Here is a 20974-nt window from a genome sequence, read left to right as displayed (position 1 = left end):
AGGAGTACACAGCTTAGCTAAAGCACCATCATCCTTTAAATCTCTCTGCAGAATTATGTTTACAGATGCAGCTTTTTTGCATAATTGACTGTCTTACTCACCTTATGTCTTATTAGGTTGTTTTTACAAGCGATGTATCCCGTCTTTATTCCTGCTCCTACGGGCTCACAGCTCGAACGCTGTTATCTTAATTATGCTCAGCTCTGTAATTGCTTTTTTGTTTTCATTTTATGCTGATGCTGCTCTTCTTTATCCTCTCTTAATGATTCTGTAAAGCACTTTATTAACTCTTTCAGCTCAGTGACATGCTGCTTCTACAAACACCATGAAAAGTGGAGTGTTTCATTTTTATTGATTCTTCAGAAAAATTTAAATCAACATCATATAAACTCAACACTCACCTAGAGAGCAGTCAGGCCCAGTCCAGTTCTGGTCACAGGTACAGGTGCTGTCTCTGCGCTGTAGGTGCCGTGACCCGAGCACTGGTCCGGACACATGGCCTTGGCAATCTCACAGCTGGCTCCGCCCCAGCCCGGCTGACAGTGACACTCGCCATGGATACACACGCCATGAGCAGAAACAACTGGGGTCTATGCAGTCCACTGGAGACACAGAGAAGAAGCAGAGCTTATAACACCAGACAAGTGTCTGTTTTGAATTAATAGATGGTAAGCACAGGACGTCACAGCAGGTGGAGTCACTGTGGTCACACCCACTGAGTGCAGAAGGCAAGTGGCAGCATCAGCATTCAGCCTGACTGTCTCAGGAAAAAACACACCTTCGGAAGACAAACCTCAAATGATAAAGAGCTGTTCTACGTTTAATTGTACAATTCAACAAGAAGTATGAGATATATTTTTACAGACAACTGAAAAATAAAGAAAGAGAAGCCTGGCACTGAAACACAGTCTTTTGGTTGCCATTTTATGTAAGTACGACGGGTGAAATCATACCTTGAGTTTTTTTACAGCATTTATTCTGATGATGATGAGCTCTGTGTTTACAAACTAAAGGGAGGATGTTTAATGGAGTTGGCTTTCCGGCACAAACTTAGTTTCCTCATCATGTGGTACCCCAAAAGGCAAGGTTACAGCCAGCAAAAAAAGGACATTCAATGTTTCTAAATACGATACAAAATAGCGCCCTTGTCACTTAAATTTCCCCCAAAAAGACCCTTAAGTAGGACAAAGCATCAAGGTTTATATGTCTCCAGACTTGCTTTGTGTGCAACTTCAAAATCAGGTTCACATAAATGACAGGTAACCTGATTGTGGCTATATTTCACTGTTCATGGATCCCTGTGAGTCCAGTGCCCTTAATCTAAGCAGAAATTAGTCTCTTTTACTCTCGCGTACATTGTTTCCCCTAAAAAAGGAACACAGTCTGGCCGGCAGAGCGGGTGTGTTTAGATGGGTACTGTTAATCCTGCATATTATTGCGTATTATTTATACCTTTCCTTCTCCATCTAAGAATTTTGCTGCATCTTATACACTGGCGTGACAAATAAACCAGTAGAAGTGCAGGGAGAGGTATTTTACTCAAGGATGGCATGATAATCTAGCTTAAACTTAGTCACAGGCATGTTCCTCCATGTCTGCCAGTTAAGCTGCTAATGTCACCCATTGCATTTGACAGATTAGAACTCAACCTGCATATAATTTGTACTGCAAATAGCCATTCCCTTGCACAAATCATGCTGGGCTGCATAGAGGCCAGTTTTAACCATGCATGCAAAGAAAACAGTGGTTTAAATAAACCTTATGACGTGTTGGTCTGATTAAAAGATTCTTTAATTTAAGATCACAAGGGAACCAGCAGAGGTGATGGCACAACTCTGGGGTTGTGAGCAGTGGGTCCATGGGTACTTTAAGTAACTATAGGTTAAACACGTAATAGGTTACGGTACTAGCAGGATTGCAAATCCCACATGTTAGCTACTCGACTAGCCAGAAGCTACACATTGCTGAACACAATGGAAATGATCATGCAGGAAGACTGTTTAGACTTTTTCCCCTGAGAAGGCCCCCCAAAACCAGACTGTCAGGCATACTAGTGTGATTTGTGTTCAAGATTTTACAGTAAATGACGTCAGCAAATAACCTCCAACAGTTTTTCTCCCCTTGGCTTTGGCCTTACACTAATCAAGACTAATGCCAATGATGGTCAAGTAGAACACAGCATATTAGAAAGGAGAGATTATTAAACCTAACAAATCTTATAAAATATATGTACAAATCACATTGTTATGCAAGTATGATTAAGCTTTGAAACCAGAGTGTATCATGCTTTCTTAAGATTCCTGAGGGAGTGTTGTGTGTTTGATGTGTACTCTCACCGGCTAACACTGTGGGAGTGAGATTCAGCATTGAAACCTCTGCCTCCCCCTCCCTCTTTCACATCACATTAACCCTTCAGTGCTGCATTTATAACCTGTGATGTCTTTTTGTGGAAATCCTACATGGGTTGCTTTGCTAATTCAGCAGCCGTAAATGGGATTAACACACACGAATACACACAGGCGAACACACTACACACACCACACACACACACACACACACACACACACACACACACACACACACACACACACACACACACACACACACACACACACACACACACACACACACACACACACACACACACTGGCTGTGTTGTTCAAGGTAATCTCCCTCTCGGTCTGCCTTTTTAATAAACTCTGGCTCACAGGATTAGTGTAACGGAGGACTGAACTGATCAGAAACTAATCTGGTTACCTGCATGTAAACGCAGCATGTGCACACTTTTGTGTTTTGTTTGTGCACTCTTTGATGACGTGCACCTATATGGAATCAACTTCATAGTGATGTAGTGCGTTGTGTGTGAGTGTGTGTCCAACCAGAAAACAGCAGATTAGTATCGACCAGCTCAGATTAAATAAGCGTGGTGTACAGCTTGCGGCCAGATACCTGTCAGCAGCTGGATAGAAACACTGTGTGTGTATAAGTGTGTGCTAGGGTGTGTGTGTGACAGAGATTAGTGTAAATTAATTTATAGAGCAGCTGTAATAAGATCTGAGTAGACTACCTGTCAGCGGCTTCACAGTAGAGCTGATTTAAGCTCATTCTTACGTGCAGGTCAGTGGGATTATTGGCTTTTATATTTACAACACAACATAAACCTACAGAGGATGACATGTTTACCTGTAAAAATGACATGTTCAGCAGTAAACAGCAGATTTTATTCCAACTATGCATGCTTAATGTTGGCAACCTTTATGGTTACACTGTATATGAAGGTATACTTGTTTCCTGTAAATTTTTAGCTTGTTAGCATGCATATTTGCAGCACACACTTCTGTATATCAGCGTTTTCAGACAGGCTGCATGTTGACTGGCTGAATAACTGCTGTCTGTCTTCATAAGTTTTACCCAATAGAAGCCCTTACATTATCTATTATAATTTTCTAGGATTTATAAATATTATTAGGATTGATGCTACACGGGAGAGGGGAAGTGGTGTGTGATATACTATAAATTACAGTGTATTTTCAGTATTCAGCCTTCACCTACGGTTACTGTGCGTAGATAGAAATATAGCCTGCTTGCAACCTCATGTTTCCTAAATTTCAATGGAGAGCACCTAACCTACCTACCTACCTGATTTATGATTTTTTTTTTTCAGCGAATATCTATTAGACTGTTATACAGAGCTTTGCAAGTGAGACTTTTCACCCAAAACTTTCATGGACAAGATTTCAGAATAAAAGCAAGGGCTGACAACAAGGAACTTATCTCCATGAAATAAATAGAAAGGGCTTTTACTTTGAAAAGCATAACATCTTTCATCCCTGGGATGTATTCTAAAAGTGAAGAGTTCATTTGCAAAAACAGTTAACTCACTTTTGAAAAATTTCAAAAAATGTCAAAAGATGTATTTTTTCCAGTACTAGCTTTTGGCATGATCAATCAACTGAGGTTGGGTGGCTTTGACTAAGTCAAAATGTCTTTACTTATCAGAGATATCTTGAAAATGCAACTTTATTAGGAATCTATATAAAAAAAGAAATATGTTTTTTGAAAATGTATAAAAATGGAGTTATCTGTTTTTGCAAATGAACGCTTCAAATGTAGATGAAGATTGTTGATACAACGTGAATACAATGTCTATTTTGGCTGAGAGCTAAACACGGCATGCCTCTGGGTGTGAGTCACAGGTCTCACAATGGCAGTCTGACAGCTCTGATCTGTTAACAAATATGAGCCAAATATAAGTGAAGCCATCATATGCTGCACACACCTTGTGCAAAACTATCATATGCTGTTACACTTAGAAATAAGACATGATAAATTAAAGCACTCTATGTTCATCCCAATATAAGGTGTTGCCGGCTTTAAACTTAGGATTCAGTGAGTCATCTGATAAAACAAATTTGATAAAATCTGTTCTCACTTTTTATTGAACAAAATATGCTGTTCCACATGATCAGGCAGTCAGCATCTGTGCACACTCACTGTTGGAGGGTTTAATAAGCTCCATCCACTCCACACTCAGGGGTATTGGACGGTGTTGAATGTGGCAGGACCCTCCAAGTGAGTGTGCAGAATGGGAGTGGGTAGGAAGAGGGAGTCGTACATATTTTGAGGGTGGCCCATCCTCTTCTTGATTCAATCACACACCTGTTCAGTGTTATAATCAGAACTGTCCCTCCCACTTGCTCACCTGTCTCACATTCACTCATAGCCTCAAGCTTTCAATACTGCAGCATTTGTCAGTCTGTTGATAGTTCTTGTGGCTGAAATCCTGTTTCCTGCAGGACTCCTTTTTTATATTTAATTGCAGCAACAGTGTCAGTTTTTACGGCAATATTTTATCATATTAACTCAATTATCAGTGTGATGGTTCCTTTTTTTTTGCAGAAGAAGTTTCAAATGACGCACTAAACTCCCCCTTTCATGTACGCCTGTTTAGAGCATGAAGTAGAAAGCCAGAGTTATCAGAGAAAGTTCACAACCACCTTCATGATACTCATTATCTCTAACTGGAGCTTCAGTCTTTGTAGAACTAGCTTACTCAGATAAAGCCTGGGTATGTTGACCTCACTTCGGGATACCCCTGTGGACCACTTTACCAAACTTATCACCCAATGAACTAATGCTTTCAATCCCTTAGATACAATCTGAACTTTAAATATATGTCTCTGATTTTTGGCACAAAGAGGAAAATCAGTGGAGTAATGTGCACAAAAAGTAGACAAGCCAATGTTTTCCTTTATAGTAAATGTTGAGGAATGAATGACCTTCTAGCAGAATATTTCTATCAGCATAACTACAGACTAATTATTGGTCTGACATCACATGACACTAAGCGTCCTTTTAAGAGCAATTTGAAAAGATGTAAACTTTACAAATTACTCCAATTATGAAATAAAAGATTAACCTTTAATGAACAAATAATTCTGTCTGAAGAGTAAATGTCAAGGCAGCAATTTACCTGCACTCAATAGAGAAAAAGGCATGTAGTGATGTTTTCTTACCTTCCTCACAGTTATCTCCTTTGTAACCAGTGTTGCAGATGCAGGCGCCCATGATGCAGATCCCGTGTCCTCCACAGTGGATGTCGATGCACTGGTTTGCCGGAACGTCGCATTCTGTTCCTTTCCAGCCACTGTAGCACTGACAGCGACCGCGAGAGTACTGACCGTTACCGCTGCACAGCACAGGGCATGCAGCTGCAACACACACAGGAGGGACACAAAATATAAATGGGTTTATGGACTAACAATTGAGCACAAAAGTCCCCACAGCATCTGAAATGTTTCTTCCGTCTAAGTCTGCCCAGTGTAATAAAAAAGTAATACATTTAATTGACTACAGAGCACAGAATGAATTCTAAAAAGAAGTCTGTCAAAAGCAGTTATCTCTCACTGTAATAAAAAAACTTTGAATCGGCTTAGAGCCATCCAGGGAATTTTTGGTAAGTGTCTTTTCATTGTGCAACATTTAAAAGGAGCCCCGATGCACAGAGACTGACATCATTCATCACCGTCTCAGTTAGGATTACAGTTCAGCAGTTATATGAAGCCTATTGAACACTGAGATATTCTCCAGTTATTGTGTTATGCTGTCCAGATGAATGACGGCAAAAGATGGATGAGATGAAATTTGATGGATCACAGCTGGAACTTGAGAGTCCATGGCTGGCTGTGATTGATGGACAAACATATGTTTTAGGAGGGAACACTGATTTCCTGCTAATCCCTGAAATAAGGATGGCCATTTATGAAAACAAACATTTAAAAAAAGTTAGGATAGGAGTGCTCTCTGGAGTCCCGAGGGCTTGGTCTAAGGAGTGTTTTGGATAGGGATACATAGCTATAAAGTCATAAGTAAACTCTTTATGTTGTATAAAAAGTTTTATTGGCATGGTCAGGTCAATCTCTTCTGACAGTCTTTAGGAACACAGCCAACTGTTCAGGGCTTTCAGGGAGGCCAGTGTATATGGATAAAGAACTAAGAGTGACTTAGGTATGGTCCCTAAGAAGATTGCTTTGCTTTAGTATCCATGTTTCTGCATCTTTTGCTCTCTAGGTGGACTCTTTTTCCTACACAAAGTCAATACGCCACTCAGATGTTGGATGGTACCACTCAGACTTCATACTAAAACTGGAAACCATCCAAAACACCAAAGATAATGTCACTTTTCAACATTGAGAATATGTCCAGGGAAGTTATATAAACCTTGAAACAAAATCTGGTACTGCAGGGTATCCCAGAATCTTTCAAGTAGTGAATCCGCCACTTGCAAAGGGATTTGAAATAAAATATTGACTATAATTTTAACCCATGTGCTGAGTGATGGAGTTGTTAGGGATCTGCAATTTCTTAAATGGCCCCTTAGTTTTTGCTTCAGGACGATTACAAACAACTCCAAGCTGTTCAAATCATAAATGTGTTTCTCTTCGAGTAGCATCTGGCTCTGGAAATGGAGAACAATTTTCCCCTAATGTCTGAAGAGAGCGGCATTTTGCTTTTGTTTGATCAATGGACAAGGTATCAAAACACACTTCAGTTTAACACACAAAGGTTACCTCAGTGCAAAAAGGTTTCTTAAGGTAAGAGCTCTGTATTTTTTGATAAAGGAGGAAGCAGGTGGAGAGAGAGAGAGAGAGAGAGAGAGAGAGAGAGAGATGAAGCAGAACAGTAATACGGCAGGGCCTCCAGAGTGAGCAGGGTCACACTCGCTGCTTGGATAACAACACCCAACAATTACTGAATCTCTACGGGTGGTACAGTTTTCATGTGTGTGTGTCCATGGGTGTTACCTCGAGAGCAGTCAGGTCCAAGAAATCCAGGGAAACAGTGGCATATTCCTGAGAGACAATCTCCATTTCCATGACAATTCTGAGGGCACTCCATAATCGACTCTGATAAAGAGAGAGAGAGAGAGAGCGAGAGCGAGGGAGAAAGAGAGGGAGAGAGCAAGTGAGTGAGGAAGAGGTAATTGGCTTGGCAGGATACGTAACTGTATATCTTGAGAAATACACACACATACATTATGAACACACAAAACCCAGAGATCAGCCCTCTGTGGTTTCCATCAAACTTGGACTGACTAATTGGCAATTCTGGAAAATTCCTCATAAGAAGTAAGTCCCCCACCTGCTATTTGGCCAAAAAAGATTTACCTGCTGTCTGGAGTCCACTTGATGTTGGAATATCTCATCTGATTTGAAATTGCTGGATATAAAATCATCAAAAGGCTAACTGTTTTCCAGAGTTCAGACAAAAGCAAAGCAAGTGTTTACCTCACTTAGCTTTCATTTGTCATCTCCAGGGGCGTGTCCGATGGGATGGCTAGGGCTGACATGGACCCTCTTTGAAATCTGATTGCCACCCCAGGTGGTATTCCAAAATGATCAACTGAGATCAAGTCTATTTTCCTTGTCAGAAGCAGTATTCATTTTAAAATCAAGTATTTGGGCTGTGTTCAAGCGGCAACCTCTGGTCTCAAATATGAAGCCCATGCGGAAGTGTCATAAACTGCAGTTCATCGAGCGTCTGCTTGAGGCTGGCTGCAGAAACACCGGAAACCACATATACACCAATTCAAAATAGACGATCTTTGCAGCAGAAATAACATGTTTACAGCCTGGTTCAAAAAACGGCTTGGGTCCACGCAGCTAATATCTCTATCGGCACACACTCTAAGGGGGTGAATTTTATTCTCATGCAACGGTTCAGATGATATTAAGATTACGAGTTTTGCCCAAATAAGGACATGACTGACTTGACTGACAGGCGAGAACACATAGCTGTTGGCTAGGAGGATCAAACCCCGTCTCTTTCCCTAACACTAAGCTTGGTGGAGTTCAGCATTTCCAATATGGCTCCCACCGACAATTTCCTTCAAAACAGTGCTCAGGGTTCCTATACGTCCAATATTATACAGCATATGGCTGTGTTACAGCTGACTGTTAGTGGCTGTCTTTGTGAATTTGATAGCGGTAATGACTCACCATCAATGCAATTATTTGTCAGCAATTTGCTTTTTTGATTATGTGAATACTGCTTGTAATACATTTTTATGAGCATTAAACTGAGGCAAGTAATTCATGTGCAACAAAAGGGGGGGAAAGTGCTGCCTGAACAGGTGTGTTGGGAGTGTAGTCCAAGATAATTAAATTGAAGATAATTAATGTTCCAGATGTGTTGAAAACCAAACTTAGTCATGTCTGTGTTCATATCGTCATTGGACTTTCTCAAAGCTTTCCCTTCTCCCACTCCATCTGTCTGCTGCCTCCAGCTACTTGAGGCTGACCAGTGCCCAGTTTGATGACCTGTTAGTTAGGATCAGTACCAGGATTTTTCTGATGGATACCAACAACCAGCTTTTTGTTTCAGCTGTGGAGCACCTGTCCATTTGTTTCCACTGAGTCTCAGTTTCGCTGTATCTAGCAAGGTGCACTACAGTAGGCTGAAATATGTCTTACTAACCCAAAATGCAGAGGTGTCACTGTCATTTAATGATAATGAAAAGGCTGCAAGGATGATGAAATCACTACATTATGATGCAGATTTGTAAAAGGTTGGAATTTATGGGCTGTCAGGTCCCCTTTGAAAATCACAAGCAAAACATTAAAAAAATTCTTGATTTTTCAATGGAGTTTGGTTAAACCATTTCTCATGTAATCTTAGGACATCAGGAGAGTCTCAGCTAGATGTATTGAATCTGACACATAGCGGCATCTTTGCACTGATTTCCATGTGATTGCATCTGCTGAAAATGTTTCCTCACTTTTGATTAGCAATGCAACAACAACTATCTCCTCCCCTGCCCCTTCAAATATGTCAAAGGTCAAGAGGGAACTAAAAAATAAAATAGAATAGAGACAGAAGATCAGAGCTGTGTGAAAACACAATTGAATTTGATCACAAAGAACTGAAAAAGCAAAAAGCTGGAGCAGAAAAGGTCAGAAAAAGAAAAAGGCGGTCCAGACACAAAGTGTTAGAGCTGATTTTTGTTCGCAGTCACACTCTGGTTGCCGTAGTTACAACCAGTCGGTCCAATCAACACATTCTAACATCCAATTACCCTGCTGCCTTTTTTCTCCATCACGTTTTCTCTCGCTGTCTTTTTCCAAATCATTGTTGGCTCTCTGATGTATTTACTGTGTACACACACTTCGATGCACACCTCAGGTGAAAAAACTGTCCCATTTTTAGTACAGCCAATACTACTTCTACTCTACCTCTGAACGTAGGGGTTAATCTGGATATGTGCTTCATCTGAAATGGAACAGGTTCCCTGCAGCATTCAGATAGATTTTATGTTACTGGGACCAGAAATTTAAATAGCCTGATGTTAAACTCATCGTTTAATTTCGTGAGGCTTAATTAAGGTCTCTGAAAGCCCAAAGATTAGCACAAAAAATGCCACAATTTTAATGTTTTGCACAAAAGCTCCAAATGATCAAAATTGTTTGATTTAATAATTATTACTCTGACTGTTACAGCTGTCTATCGCACATGTTTCTCCTCATTCATTTGATGCAGTTTGAAGAAATACAGCCTGTGTGATCCACTTAATTATTAGTGACCCGCAATGCTCTGCATGGTATTGCATAACCTATACCAAATACATTGCTTTTTAATCAATATACCTGCAAGAGGTTTTTGCAACTGTCACTTTTGAAGATAAGGGTTTTAGCCCTAAATTGATAGGCTGCCTGAAGAGAGAAGGGAAATGTGGGAAATAGAGAGTGAGGGATGAAATTCACAAAATAGCGACAGAACTGGGATTCAAGCCTGAGAACAGCACAACAAGGACTGTAGCCTCTGATCATGGGGTGCCAGCTCTAACCAGCTGAGCTACCATCTCCCCCGGGCAACAGCAAATTTATTTCACACAAGTTTTTTTTTCTGTTGAGGCTCACATAAACCAGGTCGTTTGATTTGTCTGTACTGTAGCAGTACACATACATACCCTTACACCAAGACTATAAATAGGAAGCAGACCTAGGTATGTAACATCGCACGATAGTTTATAAAGGATTGTCTTTGCCGTTTAAGCTGCTGCCATCTTGTTTTGAAGACTGAGTGACCACGTTTGGATTTATATCCTGGTTGACAGGTTCTGTGGTAGTGACTTGTAAATTCCAGGTCCCCTGTCAAAGCTGCCCCTGCTTTAGTCTCTTTGACTCTACATGGGAACATAATTTACAAAATAGGCTGTATGAAGCTGGAGACCATAAACTTATTAAAAAAAACAGTGAAGTCGCCCCCCTAGTTGACAGCTAGGTTCAAAACACTTTTAAGATGGTTTAATTTTCATACCCAATTCGTATGTTCAGATTTTGACTTTGAAAACTCAAAGAAACACAGAAACAACTCAAAACCATCCAGAATCCACTCCAACAAGCACACTGCTGTGTCTCACCTATGACGATGGTATTGTAAGACACTTGTTCCGTGTTGCGTCCGTCATTGTAAAATGCCAGGTGCCAGATTCCTGTGTCCAGGTACTGAATGAAGCCGGCCTCGTGCACATTCACAGAGCGTGCGTGTCTGGCCCCTCCCATAGACTCCTCCTCCTGTGCGTGTCCCGTATCGCCGTCACTTAGGGCTCGTTTTTCTTTGGAAATAAGGCGACTACCATCCAGGAGCTCGACGAAGTCATACTGGAAGACAAAAATACTCAGAATTAAATACTATTGCTGTTATAATCAACCAGAAACTACCACTACTCTTGCATTTCAGAGTTACTGAACACTGCCTCTTGTATTAATTTTGCCTGTATAGGCTTGGAGAGAAAATCAGTACAGGAAAGTGAAATCTCGAATAACAAACCAAACTTTACAAAATAGGCATAAATAACTGCAACCCTTCAGAGCCTTGAAAGCCATTTTCAGTGGGTCACTGATGTGGAAAAAATATAAAAGTACTGTCAAAAACTCTATGCCTCACTTTAATTCTAAATTACCCTTATCCCATGATGCAGTGCACCAGCAGTAATAGGGTAGTTTTGACTCTCCACAGATATCAAAATATTGCCAACCACTAGGCATGGTTTTCATACCAACACAGTAGGTTTTGGCAATCCACCTTAATGCCCCTTGCCATTCGCTTTAAAAAAACTAATTTAAAAAAATTGGGTGGCAATATTCTTAAAGGGGGTTCTGGTAGGTCTTGAGCCTAGACCCGTTAAGAATGGCTGCTTTAGAGGATTAGGGATTGGAGTACTCCTCTGACACTTAAGCTAACCTTCCTGAAGACTCAATAAACCTTCTCGGCCAACTTTTAGGTCAACAAAATTTTACAAGTTGGGCATTTCGCAGTTGGGGCCACACAGCAAGGTTTAATGAAATATTCAACAAAGTGAAAGTGCTAACTCTACTGAAGGTTCAGTTTACAGGCTTGTGGAGCTCCTCACCTTTGCAATGATCTGCTTTGCCTTTCATGCCTTCTCTCTCTCTGAGCAGTTTGCCTATTGGGGGGGGCTGGGTAATGTATAAGGGAGCTCCATCTATGTTTGGACTGATTTCTATGACATTATTTATGTGATATTTATGATTTTCAAGGATTATTTCTTCATGTTTTCATAACCTCTGACCTTTTCTGTTCAGATCTAGCTTCAACACCCTTTAAGACAGATTTCTGCAACAGAAGCGGGCCTGAGCTTGAAGGTGATTTGAGGTTATAAGATGTAACATTTGAAACCTGAATTAAACTTTTGCCATGAAATAAAATAAAAACTCTTTGCAAAATGCTTTAATTTCTATGAGCAGAGAGCAAAGGAGTTTTGAGAGTTTTAACTGCAGTAGCAATACAGTGCCACTCTACAGTAATAGCTTTCAGTTTTTCAAAGACAAAGGTCTCTAACTTGTACAGTTTTTGTTTTAAATTGTTTGTAACAGCCTCCAATAACCTTCCTACACCCGCCTGCGGGGATCTTTTGTAAAGGGTTACTGTGACATTTGTCTAGTCAGTACGTTAGTTATTTGAATTCAGTTGAATAACATATGAATGTTCTCTCAATAAACTTGGACTAAGAAAGAGACATTTAAAGTAGCATCTTAAGAGGTTAACACAGAAAACACTTGACTTTTTTCTCAGCTAAAAGAACTGTTGCTCAGATTGACAGGACTGACAATCTGCACTACAAGAAATAAAGGGGTTTTAGATAGATTAGGTTATGACAAGGACATCCACACATACACACTCACTCTTTTATCTAAAGTGCTAACATTGAGCTGTGATAGGGACGGCATTGTATGAAGCTGTCTCTTACAGATAATGGGATTAATCCCTTGATAGAAGACACGATCCACCACACAGAGATGTAAGTACAGTCATTAAAGGGATAGTTTAAGGTCTGTAAGAAGCTTATCTGCTTCATTATGAACTGAGAATCCATAGAGCACTTGACCTAGACATGCTGGAAAAGTTGCAAAAAGGATTTAAGGTTTTGACATTTTACGAAGCAGAATTTTTTCAGCTCTTTTGATATTTCTTGGAAACAGAAAAACAAAAGGATTCTGCAAGGTTCCTTTAACACAATGTCAGAGACTTAAAACAAAGGTGACAGCTGATCTGGTTTGATAAGATTTTAATAAAAAGACACATTAGGTAACACTAAATTTTCTTGAGCATGTTAAAGCTCATATTCAACAAGAATCTTAATAAGCTGTAAACTTGTGCTTAACAAAAGAGTGAAGCTATTTGCTGTATTATAGTTCTTCATCTTCATCTTCCTTGTACATTTTGTCCTATAGGCGTGTTGTGACATATTGTATCCTAAACTGTCTTGAAAATGGGTTTTGCTGTCTTCCAGTGAGACATTGTTGGATTCATCTATAAAAAAAAATCTGGATGAAATTGATTATACTTTGTCTATCTATTGAAGTCTATGATATATATATTGCTGGTTTGATCTCTGTTGATCTCTTTGATGTCTGATTTCCATTGCTGGTTAGTTTGTCAAGGACATTGTTGTCTGCATTTATTCATCGAAGTCTTTAAAGAGACATTGCTGGCTGTCTGTCTGCCAAGGTTTTACAAACACTCATTTCTTGCTTGTATATCTATGAGACTTTTAGAAGGACATTGCTATTTTGTTAATCTATAAGAAAGCCTTTACTAGCTTTGACTATCTCATGGAAACATTGCTGACTACGCCTATATGTTGAAGTCTCTCAGGATGACAGTAATGTCTTTCTCAATCAGTTGGAGACTTTCAGAGGAACAATATTAGCTAGTCTATGAGTCAAGTCTTTAATTATTTGCTCTGTGGGTTAACTTTCAGAGAGACATTGCTGGCTTGGACTGTCTTTATTTCAGAGTGAAAGTGCTGGTTTTAAGTATTTGAGCCATTTTGAAATACAGAATTGTAGTAACTTTGTTTAAAATTCAAGGAGTTATTGGGCTTCAATAGACCAATATCCCTTGTCAAGTGATGCTCCTAACATAGAGTCAAGTACAGTATTCTGCAAAAAAAGCTAAGTAGTAATCTCTATGGGGATGAAGTTGATAAAAAATTGTCTGACTGAGTTGGTTATTACATCTGTCAGCCTCTCCGCCCCAGCCAATTACTTTAGTTTCAGTCCATTATAACTGTTCTTTTGGTCCCGCCCCTTTCTCCCATCTCTGTCAGGTGATGACATTTCAATCAATAGTGGGCAGGAGAGAGATGGATATTTCATTAACTGTCTATTCCTGTCAGAGCATGTTTTGTCATGACACCGACACATTAGATAGCCATCAGATTAATGTTAAGGGATGAACAAACAAACTCAAGTTGGACAATGAAAACAAATGTAAAAGTGAGTGTGTTTGTAGGACCAACCTGTGTGTGTGAGGGCGGGATGCCTTTGCGACCATACACTCCAACAAGAGCATCTTTCTGCACAGAGATGTTGAATTTTAAGAACTGTGGCTGGTCGATGTACAGCTGGGATCTCCAAAACACACCTGAGATAAAGAGAAAACAGCAAGAGTCAAAATGTGTGTTTGGAATCAATAAACAACTCTTGATATACACTCAACTTGATTTATACAGAATTTTCCTCTTTATCTCACACATACATTAAAATGCTCACATGATAACAAATTCAAAAAGTCACAGATTTAACATTTGGTTGAACACATTTGGTTTATGTCCTGAATATTAAAGTAAAGCTTTAGAAGATAAAGATATCTGTTATTGTCTCAATATTTTATCTCTTTCTTTTACCATTTTGGGATGAAAGCAAAAAATAATGTATATCAACTACAGCCACCAAAGCCACTGGCTATACTGACAATACTTTGAAAGCAATGAGCAATTTTTATAGGCTGTCAGTGTTAGTGATCATGGACTTCTAGCTGTGACTTAATTTCTGTGTATTGCCTTTGTGTCCAGTCTGTCAAGCAGTTTCAGAAGTGAGAGTGTAGTTTCTGTATATCTGTTTAAAGACATTAATAAAAGTCAAATTGCCATTTGATGGCTGCCGATGTAATTCAGGATTATATAATAGCTGATTGGGTTCTGCTTCCTCCACTTTCCACACATATTGTTTTCCTGTGAAAAGACAATGCCCGCTAAATTGCTAGAAAACAATCCTATTCATACAGCAATGAAACCACAACACTTCTGACTTCGAAATCTAGTCATGTGCCCTGTAAGTCGAGATTGAAAGAACCATCCTCTATAAGCAGAATTAGTAAAAATCAATGATATAGAGTTTAATTCCACTTTATTACCAAAAAATGAAATGTATTGTACCTTTGACAGTGTAATTTGTGTGAGAAACTCCAACCTTTTCCTTAATGTAAGATTTTTTATTCAGATAGTTGTGTGCAACTAACCTGGTGGGACGTCTTGCAGTGCTCGTCTCCCCACGTCCACCTCTCCTATGTCGATAGTGTTGTTCTCTAGAAGAAACATTTTACCTGCAAAAAAAAAAAAAACGAAACAATTTTAACAAAAAATAACCAGGTCTCTCGTTCTTTAAGACCTAGTCTCTCGTTTTGAATCCATATTTTGGCATAATTACAGTTAGTAGAAATTCAAAATAATTCAAAATAGTTGGGTTCAAGTGACCTAATCAGCATTTAATTGCACCAATTAAGTTAACTGCCTGAAATTGAATGAGCAGCATAATGAGTTACAGTAATTACATGCTGTTTGGGCATATTTTATTTACTTTAATCATCTTAATATTTGAAGTGAAGCAATAGATGAATATGTCTGAATTAGTCGTGCAGTTTTAACCAATGTATTGGTCTGAGCTTAAGGGCTGTTGTAAGATAGTGATATTGACAATAACTGTCGTTGAACAAATTAAATACTATTATCGTGCCAGAAAAATGTTAATGGTAATACCATGTAAGTAATTCACAGTATGGGCTGGTAGCAGTTATTTGCCATCCACCATAAAACGGAGGCAGGATGAAGGAGAAGCAGCAGAAGAAGAAGATTCAGAAACCAGCTAGCCAGCTTGCCTTTACCGCAGAGTGTAGCTTCCCTTTCATTAATTTGATTCATAGTGCTTTTATTATATAACCTTTATTAAGGAGGAAACTCAGTGTGATTAATAATCTCTTTTCAAAGAGGGTCCTGAAATACTCTCCTGGCCAAGCCAGGCAGCAGCTCAGTTTACACAGATTTTGTTCCACAATGAGCAGCTTACATAAATGGTTTCATTTTATTTATTTTTTACAGTTTTCCAAAAATATCATAATGATTTTGTTAGAATTAATTTTTTTGCCACCATGAGTTAAAAATCTGATATTGTGACAGCCCTCGTCTGAGCCTTAAAAAAGTTAGTTGCATGCCTTGCTCACTTTATTGAACTTTGTTTTATTTGCCACTTTTTCTTCAGCATACAAAAGGTACACTGAGAGAAGTATTGGCTCCTGACCTTCTTCTTACTGCATCTTCAACTTTTTTTTGTCATGTAGAAATATTTACACCTTTTTGAACTTCTCTCATTAGCACTTTTCTCATCAAGAGAATATAAACGTTTCAGCTTAAACTCACCATTGTCTGTGGACACCATAAAGGTGTTTGGAGTGGTATCTCTCCCCCCTCCTCCGTTTTCAAACGCTCCGTATCCCTCACTCTCCTGAAGCTGCCAGTTCAGACCAAACAGGTGCATTGCTGCAGAAAAAAGGAGAGAAAAAGGAAGACAGAGGTGAATATAGCGAGCAAAATAAAAAGAAGATACAAAAGGAAAGGGAAGAGTTTGAGTGAGAGGCAAGAGAGGGCAAAGGAGATAAAGAAAAAAAAGAAAAGGAGAGGAATGATGGGGACAGGAAATGTGATTTATTGTGAAAAAAATGGAGACAAAAGAAAATAGAATAAAAGGAAATGTTGGAAGGATACAGAAAATGGAGAGATTACAACCATGAAGTATGTCTGAGAAAGGCAATTATTATTTTATAACATTTGTTGTCATATGAATATGTTTTCAGTTTGCTGCAGTCAGGATTTGATATTTTATGCGATCTCTGACACTGATTATTCTCCCTCCTTCAAAATAAATCCATGTGTGACATTTTTCTTGTTGTTGCCTATATATTTTGCTTTCTTAACATCATCCTTTTTTATAAAAGGGTGACAAATAGGTGAAATATGACTGTCTGACACAACAGATACAAGAAGACAGATATAGACATGTATGCAGCCTAATGTACAGGGCAATGTTGAGCATACTGAGCACTTGCATCGTGCTTTTAAAGACGTGGAGAACATCTATAATTCTCTCAGTCTACACAGAGACACACACATAATGCAGCCCATATGGTAACACACATGATATGTGGTATAAACAAACATAGAGCCCCAAACCAAAACCATTACAACCACTTTACTTTCTCTCTCTCAAGATTTCAAAAGACATCTCTGGGAGATAATCTAACACAACACATTACAACCCTAACCTCTGCAGGCCATATATTCTTTCACTCCATCTAAACCATCTTCTCCTTCTCCTTCTCTCTCTAAACTTTGCTGAAACCAGATTTTTTTTGGATAATTTGGTCTAAACCAGTCACACACATTTCCATGAAACCCATTTCTATTTACCATCACACCCCCTCCTCAAACTTGGATCCTCTCCTATACTTTGCGTGGAGTCTGCAGGATTTATCCTGACTTTCTGATGAATAACTTTGGGGCTGAGGTGACATTTTCAGCATAAAGTAACAGAAGTAGAATACATCTTTCTGCTCTCCTGATCAGTCCAAGAGAATCCCACACTGCAATTAAACAGTAAGGACTCTTCTCTGGTTTTACAGAGACATACTGATATCCAATGGTGGACAGTAACAGAGTACATTTACTTGAGTACAGTACTTAAGTACATTTTTTGAATATCTGTACTTAACTTGAGTATTATTTTTGGGGGAACTTATTAATTTTACTCCACTACATTCAGAAGACAATTATTGTACTTTTCACTCCACAACATTTCTATCAATGCTCTAGTTATTCACTACTTTTGCTTTAACATCAGCTCATGAATTTCCTTCTCTTTTCTGAAATCTGATCCCTAAGATAGTAAAATGTGTTTACGTAGTTCTGTTTGTCTCAGTGGTTTAGTCGTACCTGTATATCGTGCTTCTCCACTGTTGAGCGTGGAGCAAACACAAAGCAAATTTCACTCAGATCAGGCAGTTCATTTAGAGGTGGTAATGATGGCTATAATTCTCCACCTGAGCACCCATGACCATATCTTCAGCCCGTGTTAGAGGTTTTTGAAATGAAGAATGAAACGTAATGTTTGATATGTTCTCCCTGTTTCCCACTCTGCCTGAACATACAATAATTCACTGTCCAACCTGAGAAAGCGTGTTGAGCTACGTAACATTTGTTTCATTCCAGATAAACATTTCAAACTAAGGTGTCTGTGCTTGGAGTAATTTAGTTGCTGTTTTTATTCCATGGTGTAGTTTTTAGAGATTTCTACTAATGGTTTCTAAATAGTCATGATGTAACAGAATGTACTCCTATGTATTTTCTTGACTGCATTTATGTATTTTGACGATACAATGTTTTAAGGTTTAATAAGAAATACTTTGAATACCTAAGTATTTTTAAAAGCAAGTACTCCAGTACTTTAACTCAAATAATAATTTGACAGAGCAACTTTCACTAGTATTGGAGTAATATTTGACCTGGAGGATCTATACTTTGACTGAAGTAATGAAGCTGTGTACTTTGTCCACCACTGCTGATATCACACGGCATGGTCAACTGTTTCTAGTCCTTTAAATGAAAAAATGATCTGAACAAAATGTATATCCATGCTGTGCAAAGTTTGCAAGTCTTAAATTTGGATCTTCTTCTAGTAGTGTGTTTTATTAGATTAGCTGATTGTTTTGTAAGTTACCTGCATGCATCAAGCGCCTTGTTTTGTATTACATCACACCCTAACATTTAGTGTCATTTTTAGAACAATAATATAAAACAAAAGTGAACAATAACCTGTCTTTTCCACATTTCCACAAAGAGACTGCAGTTTTAGGAGACAGTTTGTCACAGGGACACAAAAAATAAATTCAATTATGTTTATTGTCAGCTCAGAATGGCTTATTAAATCCATTTTAGAGAGCTGACACCTGCTCCGCAAAAGAAACTATCAGAAGCCACGGCTTGATGATTTTAAGAGACCACTACCAACATAACTAACAAATCAAGCATCTCCATGAGCCAATATTTATTGACCTAAATTAAATCAGCCAAAAATAAAAGAGAATAAAAAGCTGTGTTAAAGGAGGAGGAAGAGCAGGAGGAGGAGTCTGTAGTCCTCACAGCAGATACCAGAGAGAATCAAGTCAAGGACCAATTACTGATTCAACTTGGGAACATTTGGTCTGTGATAACACACACACACGTATACACACACATACACACACACACACACACACACAAACCTCTGCCTCATTAAATTAGAGCCGTGCTGTGCTAGCCCGTTACCCACAACCCCTCCTGGTGAGGACAGGAGCAGAGGGTCATGGGAGAGTGCTGGCTAATCGACAGGAGCTCACATGTATGAGTGTGTTCATACAAGTGTGTGCATATGAGTGTGAGAGTGTGTATGTGATAAAGTAAGATGATTAATGGCCATGGTAACAGTCATACCAGGCTGGTTCTCTCTTACATAACCTTTTTAGGAAATGTGGGAATTAACACAGCATTTCAAAGAAAAGCAGTAGTGAATGAGGGAGGTAAAAAATCCAGAGTTTGGTTGAAACTTTCTATGTGTGATAGACAGATGGTGCAAATTGATCTAAATGACCTGTTGCTTCATAGATTGTTATTTGTCTTTTGTAAAATAGATATAAACTGGTCTGTGCATCAAAAAACTGTCAGAGACATTCCCTTGCAGCAGGAAAACTGGTGGGATCGATGAAAGACGAACGCTCGTCCTGTGTTCAAAGCAGGACGGGAACCAGCCCCTAGCTTGCACCTTTACAGCTTCTGATGAGACGAGGAAACTGATCCCAGCTCAGTCCTGATAATCTGACTCACACTGAGAGAGAAAACCGCAGCCAGATCCTCCACTTTAAAGGGAATTTTTTCCTTTTTTTTTTCCTTTTTTATATCGAATCAGGTTAGACTGTAAAAGTCAACTGAAGCAATAAATTCTGCTGCCACACTGACAGAGAAAGCTGAGTCCTGCCTACAGTGGCTACAATGCTACAATACATCTACCGGAAAGCATTCACTTGCTTTGCTGCATTTTTTTCTGCCATTTTACAGCAGAATATCCAGTCAGTCATGACACTAAACACACAATATATTACCTTACATGCACTCTATTTTTTACAAGCAAATTTACAAAAAATACTCATTGTTATATCTGCAACATGCAGGGGGAAACTAAAAGTTTCAGTTTATCCTGATATTTGTAGATATTTAACTTGACTGCTTCTGTATGTACCCTGATAACAATGCTTTTAATAAGTTAAGGCGAGAGGGTATTAACTTGGGAGTGGAATTTAAGCCTCTAGTGGGAGTGTCTGTGAGGAAGGGATGCACTAATTGTGTATAACATTCAACTCAATCAACCATAATGCTAAAGGAAATGATGAGTTTAAGCAGACTAAAAGAGGCAGTTCACTCAGTGAACTACAGAAACAAGACAGTTCTCGGAGTCATCCTTTTGGATGAGCAACCCTTGCAAGTCGTTGAAGATGAGCGATTCTGCTGCGTGGTTGAACACTTGGAATCACGATACAGTTTGTCATCACGTAAATATTACCCTGAGACCGCTTTCTCTGAACTCTGCGGGGTCGTGTGAGAACACTTATTATCAGAGTTAATCAATGTCACAGCGATGAGCTCATTGACTTTTGTTCATTGACACGTTTAACAGTACAATGTTTGGACATGCCTTACACCTCACAGAGTGTGATGACCCAATTTTAAAAGTTACCACAGATAACTCTCCAGCGACTTGATTTAGACTTTGATAAATCTTCGGAATGCTTTACAGGCATATATTCTACA

At 39.0% G+C, this 20974-nt stretch overlaps 1 protein-coding gene across 1 annotated transcript in view; it reads right to left on the bottom strand.

Annotated features, from left to right (window-relative positions):
- The window catches only part of tenm3 (teneurin transmembrane protein 3), a 517897-nt gene that overhangs the window by 94166 nt on the left and 402757 nt on the right, over nucleotides 1-20974 (bottom strand). Inside the window, 9 exon segments of the mRNA XM_034688142.1 lie at nucleotides 402-446; nucleotides 449-578; nucleotides 580-602; nucleotides 5517-5711; nucleotides 7305-7406; nucleotides 10919-11159; nucleotides 14324-14448; nucleotides 15325-15408; nucleotides 16499-16618. Of these exon segments, the coding sequence (XP_034544033.1) occupies nucleotides 402-446; nucleotides 449-578; nucleotides 580-602; nucleotides 5517-5711; nucleotides 7305-7406; nucleotides 10919-11159; nucleotides 14324-14448; nucleotides 15325-15408; nucleotides 16499-16618 (1065 nt within the window).

Source organism: Notolabrus celidotus, chromosome 7, assembly GCF_009762535.1.
Source record: "Notolabrus celidotus isolate fNotCel1 chromosome 7, fNotCel1.pri, whole genome shotgun sequence".
NCBI classification, from domain to species: Eukaryota; Metazoa; Chordata; class Actinopteri; order Labriformes; family Labridae; genus Notolabrus; species Notolabrus celidotus.
Note: the sequence above shows the minus strand (reverse complement) of the source record. Positions and strands in the feature narration are given on the sequence as shown.